The sequence below is a fragment of the Lichenostomus cassidix genome, chromosome 2 (assembly GCF_008360975.1).
Source record: "Lichenostomus cassidix isolate B80296 chromosome 2, HeHo_3.0, whole genome shotgun sequence".
In the NCBI taxonomy this organism is placed as follows: Eukaryota; Metazoa; Chordata; class Aves; order Passeriformes; family Meliphagidae; genus Lichenostomus; species Lichenostomus cassidix.
This window is the reverse complement of record NC_139482.1, coordinates 15,571,505-15,584,610: the sequence shown is the minus strand read 5'-3', so window position 1 is coordinate 15,584,610 and position 13,106 is coordinate 15,571,505. Positions and strand designations below refer to the sequence as shown.

At 38.8% G+C, this 13,106-nt stretch overlaps 1 protein-coding gene across 4 annotated transcripts in view; it reads right to left on the bottom strand.

The window, feature by feature from the left end:
• Positions 1-361: 361 nt before the first annotated feature.
• The window catches only part of MPP7 (MAGUK p55 scaffold protein 7), a 154,538-nt gene continuing 141,793 nt past the window's right edge, over positions 362-13,106 (bottom strand). For all 4 annotated transcript variants that reach the window (XM_085050447.1, XM_085050450.1, XM_085050448.1 and 1 more), the window contains 5 exons: positions 8,468-8,548; positions 6,541-6,634; positions 5,348-5,456; positions 3,762-3,905; positions 362-2,356 (listed from right to left, as the gene is read on the bottom strand). In XM_085050447.1, coding sequence (XP_084906573.1) covers positions 2,177-2,356; positions 3,762-3,905; positions 5,348-5,456; positions 6,541-6,634; positions 8,468-8,548 — 608 coding nt within the window. In that variant the 3' untranslated portion in view covers positions 362-2,176. The remainder of the gene's footprint in view (positions 2,357-3,761; positions 3,906-5,347; positions 5,457-6,540; positions 6,635-8,467; positions 8,549-13,106) is intronic.

The following is a 13,106-nucleotide window of genomic DNA, read 5'->3' as shown; positions in this document are numbered from 1 at the left end:
GAAAAACAGCCTGCAGGACAGCCAGAACTGTCTCTACCAGGGAGTTTGCAGATTATTCTAGCATCTACTTCATAAAGAGAAAAGCAGGTCCCTTATGGGAGCGTGACTGTACCCCCATGTCCAAGACAGCCCAGGTTAGAAGCAGTGTTAACAGTGTTTTAGTGAGGACTAAAGCCCCTCCTGCTGGAGATGGCCAGATCCTGAGAGATGCTGAGTGTCCTCCTGATTTTAAGAGATGGTGAAAGCACTCAGCATCTCACAGGCAAAGGCAAACTGACCCGCTGAATTCCGTATCCCCTGAAAAATAGTTTGATTTTCAGTAATTTAAAAAAAATAGAAAATGTTTTCTTAACTCAAATAATCTCTATGCAATTAATTTAATCAACAAATTCCTATTTATGTTACAAAAACATTTCAGTCCACCAGGAAAATGGTGAAATTTGACAGAAGTTACAGTAGAGCTGTTCAAGCAGAGTGTGTATCCATCCTGGGACTCAGTACATCTGTAACTCTTGCATAAACATTCCCAGACTCCCAGGGATTTTGCTGTTGTTTCTTGCATTTCATTTGTTTTATAAGACTCTAAGCCAAATGCAATGGCTCACACATTAAATACACATTTAGAATAAAACTGCAAAATCTGATGGCTTTATCAGCATATGAACTGAAATAAAATATTTACATGGAATGTTGAGCTCCATTTACAGAGACTGTTTCAAATTACAGACTTAGTAATCCCTTTAATAAATGATCACATTGACAAGAAATTTAAAAACTTAACATCCCTTTTCAACCCTTTCATAAATATATAAAGTTTCACTAAATTCTTTTTTCTTTAAACAAGAGAGCTGTATCCTCCTTACAGATTAACATGGAATAATGGTTTCCTGTTTGAATGCCACAGATGGGATGATCTGAAGTCAGCAAGTTCCTATACACATTCTGTACTTACAAGACATATTCACAACACAACACACAGGTGTTACTTGGTCTTTACATCTGTACTCATTTCCTGCATATCAGTAGTAAATAAAGAAAAATATCAAATTATCTATATTAAAAATACATCCTCTAATATACATTTTCTTACACTGACACATCAAATCTTAAAATGGGGTTTCTAACTGTCTGACCAGTGACAAGGAGGTTTTTTACAGTGAACTCTACAGCATTAAATTATTTTTGAGTGGAGACAAAATACGTTACACTACTAAAAAGTATCACTACATAACAATAAAAATAATCTCTTTCAACTGCTTCTCAGATGTCCAAGGTTTCCTCACTGTTTGAAAATTCCTGATGGGAAAATTGTTCTAAAGAGTGCCAAAAATATTTTACATTGATTTAAAGGGGCAAAAAAGATTATTCTCTACTTTGTTGCTATTCATATCACTTTGCCACTGACTTTACAGAAGTTTAATCCCAAAGACTTTGAAGTTAAATACACACGAACTCACATTTTTTCCTATTTAAATAATTATTCCTACGACTTTTCTTTGTTGTGCCACAGAGCATGAGTGGAAATATTTTCAATCCATGCATGCTCACAGCTGAGTGTTTCACAATTGAGCCACTGAATACATATTTCTTTCCATGACTATGTAATTGCAAAGGAATACTAGAATCAGTCTGTACATGTAAAACAAGGTTCACGTCTAGAAAAGTAAAAACACATTGATACATAATTAAAACTATGATGTCTTCCTCATAAAAATGTTGGTCACTTTTGCCTGTTTCAGTTCTCTCAAGCACTCAAAGGGCAATAACTTCCAAGTGCTGATGTGCTCTTTATGGGAACAGTTATGCTTAAAACCACTGAAGTGCTGATCTCCAGCATTTATTTGTATCTTCTGCAAAACTCTGTTAAAAACGCTCACCTTGGAAACACACAGATGATGACAAAGAGGTGTTTGGCAGTTTTGCTACATTAGTATTAGCTCACTTTACGGAGCACAGTAAATCTCTGGTTTAATCTGAGTGTTCTGCCCCAAACTGTGGGCAGGAGAATTGAAGACACAGGAAAACAAGACCAGTTCCAAGTGCATGAAGAGTATACCTGCTGCTCAGTAGAGTTAAAAGCCCTCCTCCCAAGAAAATGGCCATTGAGTAAAGCCTAACCATGCCCCAGGTTTAGATGCTGTTACAACAGCAGAGGTTTTGTCTACTTAGAACATTGCTATGAGTGCAGCCAGCTGACAGGAACCCAGAAGGTCTCGGTCTCCAACCTGTCAAAAGTTGTTTTAAGCTCACTGTAGGCTGTAGCGAGGTCATCGTTGACTATCACCTTGTCAAACAGGTGGCCATACTGGCTCTCCATCACATGGGCAGATTTAATCATTTCGTGAAAATCTTCTTCCTAGTAAGATCAGTGCAATAAAGATCAGTGCACAGCCAGTCCAGAGCAACACTGCATGAACACATTCTGTACTAAATATGGTCTAATTGCTTATTTCTTATCTCATCAGGAGATGGAAACTGTAATTCTAATTTAAAAACAAAATAGAAATTACCATTACAAGTGATCTCAGACAATAAGTATTCTGATGAGTTGACTCTGCTCAACAGGCAATTCTTTCACCTCTCCCCTTGCAGTGACACAATTAGTCACTGCATGGTAATTACAGAGACATTTTTTGTTAGCAGCACCAGTGGAAAATGTTTCTAGCTGTTTACTTTGATGATACATTTAAAGTTTCATTATGTTAGTCTCAGTTTGCTATTAGCACACCGTGTATTACAGCACAGCCTTTTTTCTTTTAAGAGCTTGCTAGGAGTCATCATTCTATGCCTTGTTTGATCTGGCTGAGTGGGAAGGGACCTTCATGTCTGGGAAGGGAACAAATCTTAGTGATTTGTTTAAGTAACTTTGAGAGATTAAACCTGTCTTAACTAGGCAATGTTCTGAAGGTTGCTCTTAAAAACAAACTCCTCTTACTTTTTATATACCACAAACCAACATTTTCGTACAGCATGTAATTTCCAAACTATTTCAAATGCACATTTTACACAGATACAGTCTGTGACCATATCCATGACTCACTTTGAAACCAAACCTAAAAAATCCTAAATAACATCTGAATCAGGAAAAATTATACACACTGTAAATACAGATAAACAGCCTAAGGATTATCAACTTTGTTGTAGCTTCAAAGAAAATATGATTTCATTATATTACAAGGAAGCAAGTATGTTAATGTTGGGTCATCTGAATTTTTTCTGACTATTGACAAATAGTATTTGCTACTTGCTTAGATTTTTCTTTTTTGTAGTGTTCATTTTCCTATAACATTTAAAAAACCCTCTGTTTCTCTTATCCACAAGTAAGAGCTTTTTATTAAAGCAGCATTTACTTTTTTAATTGATTCTTTATATTTGAACTTCCATCTAAATTTAGACCCCTTAATACAGTTGATAAAACAAATAAATTATTACATTTGAACAGAAACATCTAAGCCCAGGTGCAAATTTTTAAGGGAAATTCACAGCACTATCTCTCACAAAGATATGCTTGCACTGTGAGGGTTCTTCATTGACATAAAATCAGAGTACCATGGAAATTGTAAATACCCATAAACATATCAAACAATGAAAACATCACAGTAAATGTGTAATGTGAGAGAGGCTAGGAAACACCAAGATACTGGTGTAAACCCTGACAAGTGCTGTCAATGAGATGCAGTGATCACCTTTATTTTCATGGTAACTGCAACAACAAAGCTCTTAACAGGTTCCCATGTTTTATTATGTCTAATTATACTTACTGTAAAGGGCTTTGCAGTTCCCTTATCATCTTTACTTGAAATAATCTTGGCATTTTTTCTGGTCTCTCTCAAACGGTCAAGTGATGGAGGCTTTATAAATATAACAAATGGTTTAAACTCATATGTCCGTAAGTGTTTCACTGTCTGGGAAGAGGAAAGTTTTAAATTAATTAGTTTATTTTGCACAATGGGATTTACTGTAATAAAATTAACTCCCCACTGACCAAAATAAACCCATAAAACACTTCTAGGCAGGTATTTTTCATTTACTGCCATCCTGCTCTGCTGACCAGCACTGATTCATGTAAGGACAATTTTCAGAAAGGTAAGAAAACAATTTCTCCAAGGGTGATCATTGGTCTTGATTCCCACATGGCTGCTGGTAATCCCCATCAGTCTGGCAGAGGCTGAGTTGTGCACACCAGTGCCACTGGCAGCAAGGATGGAAGGGAACAGCAGCTATTCAGGGGAGGAGGAAAAGTTCAACCCATTTTAGCAAGATTAACCCTTTTGGTACCCATGAAAAGTAGCAGAAAAAGGTGTCTATGTCACTTGTTCACAAAAGGTCAGTGATTTTTCTCTTCAATACTGTGTGCCCACCAACCAGCTCCCCGCTGTTCAGTCTTCCTGAGTGAGTTATGTGTGGTGTTGGAGGCAGGTCTGTGATTCAGTTGCAGCACAGGGTGGTAGTATGGATGGTCAGAAACTTTCTATCCTATCCACACAGCCAGGGTCCACAGGAAAATCCCACAGTGGAGAGTGGGATCGCAGAATGGTTCACAAGCTTGGGCTCCCAAGAGGATTTGCAGGAACATGGGGCTGTGTAGGACAGGCAATGGTCTCATCAGCTCCCCTCCTCCCCGGCACAGGGTATGGCTTCCCTGCCCACTCGTCTGCCAGTGCAGCACTTGCTCTGCTCCCAGGGCACAGCTGTGCATCCAAAACTGCCCCAGGAGCTACACACAAGCTGCCAGGGTTCAGAAGCCATACACTGGCCACCCTTGGAGAAGAAATGGTTTGGCTGGGTTTAAACAACCTAGTCCAGCTCCTGAAAGCACTGTGGTTATTAGGAGCAAAAAAATTCCCAGTTGAGCTGTTCAGCGGGGTTGAAAGACAAGGTCAATGCAAGAAAAAGTGGTTTAGGGAGAAATGTTCTTAACAATTATCCAGCCAACATCACATAAGTGCATTCCTTGACTCATGTCCACCCTGCATGGAAACCCCTGGCAGGAACAGTCTAGTGAAACATGTGAGAGAGAGTTGCTGGACTGGGTGATAACTCAAAGCTATTGTGAAAACAAAGTTTTAGAGACAATTTCTTGCCCAAACTAACAGAAAGATGAACAGAAATATAGGAGCATTCTGTAATTACATCTTTGGTATTTTGCTGCAGGCTTCCAATTCCCTTATTCAATGGCTGTATATTTATCTCCTTTCAGAGAGCCTTGCTGAGACAAAGGTACCCAGCAAACCCACTCAAGTCATTCAGTGTGGGATAAAGTACACCTTTTCAGAAGTATTTTTTTCCTGGAATTCCAACATGCAATATGGGGAAGTACAAGAGTTCAGAAGACATGCTTACTTACATGAGGTTGCACATCCAACAAACAAACTTTGTTTTTAGCTAGAACTGATCGAACAGAGTCTAAACTTGTGCCATAGTAGTTGTTCTTATACTCGCCATACTCGATAAACCTGTGGCAGAAGGGGAAAACAACTGGAATAATTTTCATTTTCTCCAGAAAAAAACTTACCAGTTTGCTTTATAAGATTTAATACAGGAGCAAAAATATTCTACTTTACATGAGAGTTTTACCGTGTTTTATAAAGGAAATGCTGTCAAGTACTTCAGCATGTCAATTTTAAGAAATCTTCTACTTTACCACTTTCAAATCAGTAACACCTGCTTGTATTACAGTTAAAGAGAAAAAAGTACTGTAGTCCAACAGCCCACTAATGTTTTCCATCACCTCTTTTTCTGAACTAATGCAATGCAATAAAACAGTGGATAAGCTAAACAATAGAAACTACTGAAATTTCATTGCACACTACAGAATATCCAAATTCTCTGTCTCAGAAGAGGAGGAGTGACGGTGCTGGTGGAACCGAGGCGGCTGGTTATTTGCTATAAAAGTACAAGCGCTATTTGCCAGAAAAGCAAAGCACAGTTTGAAGTTTCAATAAAACCCACAGCTTTGTGTCTAATACACTTTTGCCCTCTGAAACTGGGGCAGAATTTCAAGCTACAGAATTTTACAGGCTGCTGGAGAGCACGATGCTACCACTGTCTCTTCATTTCAGTTTACTTTCTGGAGGGTGTACAGGCAGGGGCTTCACTGTAGATCTCTAAATTCAAAAGCAGAGGAAGTGCCTGGCCTGAAAGAGAGCAGAACTATGCAAACATTGACTCAGGCACGTCTGCAGCACTTCCACACCCCCCTTCCCTAGAGCTGTAATGCTTTACTGCTATGACAGAAGATGCTCTATTAAAAGAATGCTCCCCCATCCTAAGCACCTATAATTTCAGTGTCTCCTTGAGAAGCTGAGGTACTGAAACTACGTGGAAGCTTAGAAACCGTTGTGTTTGCACGTACTGCTTTTTTTTTTTGCTCTGTGTTTTTTGCCAGCTGCTTATATAACAAAATGTAATTTTAACACATCTTCAAATCACTGCAACTTACATTCACTTTGACTTATTATCTAAAATAACAACCAGCCCCATTTTATAATAAAGCCATTGTTTTAACTGCAGTTCTAGTTAAAAATCTCTTAAACATACTTGTTATTCTGTACGTCTGTCTCAAACAAGTGCTTGGAAATGAAAATGTATTCGACACCATCACTTTCTTGGCTTCTCCTCGGACGGGTAGTGTCTGCAGTTTCATCATATTAAAAAAAAAAAAAAAAGGAAAATATGCACAAAACAATATAATGCAAACCAGTTCAGGAAAAACTGAAAAGTACAAACTCTTTGTGCAATACTAAGCATAGCTGTTCCCTCACTTCTGAAGCACATAAGGCTGCTCTGGATCTGGTAGGCAGCACACAAGCACATGACAGGATTGAGTTCTAAATGCATGCAGGAAAAGCAGGAAAAAAACCTATTGGATAAGTATCAGATTATCATTTTTTATTAACTAGTGGAAAAATCCAATAAAATGAGGACAGCTGAATAATAAAAGGAGCAGCAGTCCATAACAATTACCCCAGCCTTGCCTCTTGTTAAACTTATTAGCATATGAGACCATAAAGGGTAAGAAAGCACACCATCCTGATTTATAAAATGTTATGTTCATTAGCAACACTTGCAGCTATGGTATGTGAAGCATGGTAATAAAAAAATCGGGTGTGAACTTTATGTTTTAGTGCTTTTCTTTTTCTGGTAATCAAAATAGAACTCCGTTTTCTTTCAGTAGCCTTGTATTATTTGCACTTCTTACTTTCCCCCAAGTAGGTATAAGGGTTTTGCTAATAAATGAAACTTATTTGTAGGGTTGCCACTTATGGTTAATGAATCCACTAAAACATCCTATTTCAAACAAGTTGAATATTACAGCATCATGTACTCTCCATCCCATATGGACATACAAAACCTGCTTGCAGCAACAGAGTCTTAAATGCCATTTGATATAATACTCTCCTTCTTAGGCTGACATGATGAGGAACATTTCCAAGACAGGAACCCCAGTTCTCTCTCCAAGTCCTGACTTACTGTATTTCAGAGAGAGGGATTCCTTTACATGTTTGTTTTAAATTATAACCGCAAATTTGGAAGAGAAAAGAGAGAAGGCAGCTTGATGAATACTGGCAATTCTTAGAGAAATAGTTTTGGGCAAATGATTGCATATACTTCAATGTGTTAAATATTTTGGGAACATCTGGCTTTTTTGTTGTTGTTGCTTTCAGTACCCAGTTGCAGCAAATACATGCAAAAAAAATTACTTGCCAAATCAAATGCATTAATTTTTCTACTTAGCAAATTCATTCATATATATATACACTTTACAGAATATCTGCATTTGCAAAAAATCTGTAACACTATCTCCTGAATTCAGAATGTTGGACCCCTATTTTTGAAGGATCCCTCCAGAAGGTACAAGTAGAAAGCAAAGCAAGAAATGGAAGTCTAAAACTGTTGAATTCTCCATATTAAAGAAAACCCAATAAAGTATTTTAGAAGTTAATAGAGCACAATGTTATTCAACTTTATAAAAAACACACTACTTGTTCAGATAGGAGAAAGTAGAAAAAACACCCCCAAATCAACTGTTCTAAAGCTAATCAAAGGGATATAATTAATTTATTCATTGGATTAAACTGTTTATCATCAGTCTTCATTTCTCAGCCTAATAGATAAAGGCCAGTTTGCTGAATGCAAGCATTGGTAACAGAGTACATTTTACTGCTTTACAGTCAAATCCAGGGTGCTTTTCAGCTGAATTTCATTTACTAAACCTCACTGATATCAATCATGCTAAACTTGTACTGAAAGTGTATTGCAATGCCTCTGAGCCAAAATGTCCTATCAGTTTAATCAATGCTATTTAATACAGAACTGCAGCAGCACTTTTAAAAATTAGAAAAGTAATTTGGATGCCAAGCATGCATTTAGAGGCCCAAATCTGAAATTACCTTAAAGGCAATACAATAATAAAGGCTAATAATGCAAATATATCACTAAAGAATAGAAGTGCATTTTTACTTACGTGGCACTGTCACCCCGTAGTGCTGGGTATCACTGATTAGCAACTTCCGTTTAAGTTCATTCAGTCCAACCCCTACAGGACCTGGAAGAAAAAATTGTCCTGTTTCGCAACAGCCAGCTGCCTCTTGTCTTCAGGTGCAACTATGCTCCAAGATAAGACTACACAGCACATAGCTGTGACATTACTGCCTTTTAATCAGTCATTTGGAAACGCCCATGGTTCCAGCCTCTCCTAGAATATACAGTGCTGACAAATTTCAGGGGATGTAGTTGGCAGTTACTCTGCTCTGCCTTTATTACTGAGGAAAGATCAGTGAAAAAATGTTGCCAGCAAAGCTAACTTTCTTTTCTACAGCAACTACCCTTAGCGTGCACCCATCCCCATCTCAGCCCTATTACAAACCCCTACATCCTAACCTGTAGCTTTGCAGAAAAGAAAAACTGGTTTGGCTGTTTATTTTGCCAGAATATCCCCCCATCTTGCAGACTAGAGGACCCCAGCTGGCATGTGCAAAGTGTCCCCAAAGCCTCTGCACTGTGTGTCAACATGGCCTTGCTCCCTCCTGCTGCTGCATCCCTCTCCTGCACCAGATGCCCCTGGGGACAACTGCTTCCACCTTCTCATGCCCTGGAAGCACTGCTCCTTCCAGCCCCTGCTGCAGGCAGGCAGGAACACTGCCCAGCTCCTGGCTGGCTGCAGCTGTCACCAGCCACCTTTCGACTGTGTGAGGGTGGCATTGCATGGAGAGAGGAAGGAAGGGCAGCACTTGCCAGGTCACAACCCATTTGGGATGTGTGGGTTTCTTTCTTTGTTGTTGATTTTCTTTTAAACTGCGCTTGTCTCCTGCCTGCTGTCTGAACTGGTCCAAAGCAAATGTTTCCTTCTCCATGCGACTGCCAAAGAGAGACCACTCTTGGAAAGAGGATGGCAGGAAGAAACAAAGACTGCATGGAACTTTTTTGACCCGTCTCCTCCACCTCCACTTGAGTACTGCTGTACTAGAAGCTACTGAGCAGACATTCCTCTTGGCTTTTGGGCTGTCCCTAACTCTTAGCTGGTTACCAGTGGTGCCTTAGGTCTCAGTGAGGACACTCTGTCCTGTAAGGTCTCCAAGGCTCCACAGGCACTTGCTGTCTGTCCCCAGAAGCCCCTCATGCAGGGCTCCAGCCTGCTGCCCACCTTGGTGACAGGGCCAAGGTGCTGAGTGTGAAGGGAGCTCAGCTCTCCATGTTCCTATGTTTCTGACAGTGGAGAGCCTTCATTTCCACACAGCCAGGTCAACAGCAGAAGGCAAAGGAGAATGAGTCATTGGAACCACATCCCAAGTAATGCAAGGATAATACCTCTGGTTGTTAGGAAAATTCTTGCACATCTAGTAAAAGTGACAAATTTATCTATGGAGAGCTTCGTAAAAAAGACATTTTAAATACTGAAGATACAAAACCTAATAAACATTCCAATGAAATAGTGTTGTAATTGTTAATTACTAGTCAGAGTCCAAGAGCAGACTGATGCTTCAGTACCTTCAGGTGCCTATTTGTAAAAATGACCATACACCCTGTCTGGAGCTGAAACACATGATGATGCAAAGCAAGTGCTTGCTACTTTACTGCTACCCCCAGACTGTGGTCTTCCTGTAAAATCTTAGTTTCTACTTCTAAAATTTCTTTGTGTTCACATCAGTTAAACACAGAACTACATTTCAAGTTCCATCTCTGACCTTCCTGTAAATTAATCTATCAGTATGTATAAATGTTTATTTAATATGGTGTACAGCAGCCTCTACTGGTGCATGTCTGCAGAGGACAGCAATGTGTTATGTAGATAATGGCATTACTTATCATTTTTTTCCTTGTTGTAATAGTTTAGATATTTAAAGCAAATATGGATTTTTACAGGAAAAGTAATTAAAACTCTTAATATATCCAAGTAAGTAAACCGAACCAAATGGAATTCAATTCTAAAAAATCACTCTATTACTTTTAAGCAAAAAATCTTTCCCATCAAATCTACACAAATATTATTTTCTCAGCATACATGCTGTCAAATCAACAGTATGCTTTTAGCTCTATTTATATATATAAAGAATCCAGGCTTCACTTCCTGTGACACATGCTTTGGAAACTTAGCTGAACTCTGTTTCCAGACCACAACTTCAATACTACTGTCTCCCCTTCCAGATTACCATTTAAAAATCATCTTTAAATTGAACTACTGAAAGGTATAGATTCTTCTTTTTCAGTGCTGTCTTCACAGAGTTCTCATAAGTGTAGTATGTGGACACTGAAGGCTGATTCCAGCTCAGCAAAGCCATCCATTACGTGGATTTTCACACTACGTCTCCCAAATGTAATATACAGTTCCCTTCTAAATGTTCTTTTCATTTTGATGCAACACAGAAAGATGTCAGTTTCTAATAGTTATGAATCTGAACACAATTTGAACTCAAAAACAGAATAAAGTGTCAGGATTTAAAAGAACAATCCAGATCCTTATAGTCAAACATAATGCATGCAGGATCCATGACTAGTGTAGTTTTGTTTCACTATAAATCACCCTAGGAAGCAATATTTACAGTTATGATGACAGATTTAGAGATATTTTGTTTACTTTTTTAAAGGAAGATTTGTGCTGCTTGCTGTTGCATGTTTAGTCATGTTAATGGTCACATCTTGAACAAGTGGACTACATGCCTATCTCACTTTATTGAGGGACATTTACAGAATTAAACTGCCAATCAGTAAAACTTGCACTAAATTTTGAACTACTCAGACATGTCTGAAGAAAACTGAAAAAACTGTCTGATGTAAGTTTAGGTCTCAGGAGGATTAACCCAACCAGCCATTCTTCACCCATAGACACATAGTGAGCTCCTAGCAGTCTTTTTGAAAGGAAAGAAAAGGAAAGTAGTCTGTCAGGAAAGATTTTGTGAGTTAGGTGATAGTATCCCTTCTGGGATCATAAGGATCCGGTAGGAGACATGCCTTGAGAAAGGCTCTGTGGCTCAGTTCCTAGTACACTATAGTACAATGACTGCACATGCATGTTTGACTGTAGCTCACTGTGGTAGGAAAGGACAACTACATTATTTTGTGTTTCAGTATATTTTAATAAGCAGTGGGAGTGTACTTTGAGATCTACTGTTCACTGAAGTAGGAACAGTGAGTTCATATGGGTGTTCTCATGGGCAAGGCTAGCCTCTGTGTCACATCCTATGTATTTGTTCTTGAACCTTGCTGACCTTCCCATGCCTTCAGTCAGGAAGGTTTAATGACATAGCAATTCTAGGTCTCTTTCTTCATTGTCCAGTTAGTTTACTGAAAGTACCATGGCTATGGTAGGCGACTTTCCTGCAATACTGCTGCAGATCAGTTAAGACTCTGCAAGCCACTACTGAACATGCTAAAGCTAAGTCAGGGGACTTAGAGAGTTAAAAGCCCCATTTATTTCATCCTCCTCTCCTCTGAAACAGACCTGGCCTCATCATAACTCCTTCATGATAAAACCAGAGGTGATGGATTTGAAAAAAAAAAATCTAAGCAATACAACAAATAGAAAGCTTTTCCAGTCCCAGATACCTTTTGTTCACAGTAGTGACCAGAAGCACATCTTTATGAGAAGTACTGACAGCCACATTCAGAGACAGAGACTTTTCTGATCGTGTCAGACACCAATAACAACTTCTCCTTTATGGTTACACACCTCTGGTGCTTGCTTCCACCACTGCCCACTTTGGACAGAGGCATCACCATGGGTGACCACAGCACCTGAAAGGCTCTGCACACCTCTGGGGATCACACTGCATGCACAGAGCAGTGTGTGTTCTGAGGGACAAGTGCCCATGGTTTGTTACTGACAACTTCACTTTATCCTAGCACTGCCCCTTCAGAAAGCTCTGACTTAGCTGAAACTATGCTAGATAAAGTTATTGTGTGCAGCACATTCATTCTAACTCTAAGGAAATAAAATTTATGCTACTCTGGCTCTTACCATTAACTACAGCAGAAGACTTTGTGAGAAGGAATTATCCCTCATTAATATAAATGAAAATTCTAGGGTCGTAATAATATATGCTGTAATAAAATATTCTGCCTTTGTCTGATAAGACTGTGAGGCACAATACTTAGGATGCAGGAAATATTTGTGATGGAATACTTTAAGGATTTCTTGGCAGTTTGGGAACAGTAAGTTGCTAGAAGCTGACTGGCGACATAATATTGGATAATTTTGTTTTTAGCAGACTCATCACAATACTCACAATTGAAAGCACATAGAAATGTTTGTATCATTACTGCTTCAGATGAGGTTATTTTAGCCCCAGGGATTTGCAGGGTGTTATTCATGAACTTACATTTGCAGACAAGGTAAAATTTTGACAAACTACTACACTGAGCTAAACGTGAGAGTAGTGTGTATCACACTACATGGCACTAAATTACTGTGTGTGCAATTCATGTTCTTTAAATTAGACTAGCCCAACTCGAAGTGAAGTGAAATTTGTTTCAAAGTTGTCAAACTCCCTCCCCCTAAAAAAGAGCAAAACCAAACTTAAATGCCCCCTTTTAAACAGTAAACTACACTTTTAGACCTAGCATAATAAAACAGACATCTAGTGCCCCCACCAATTACACCTATAAAT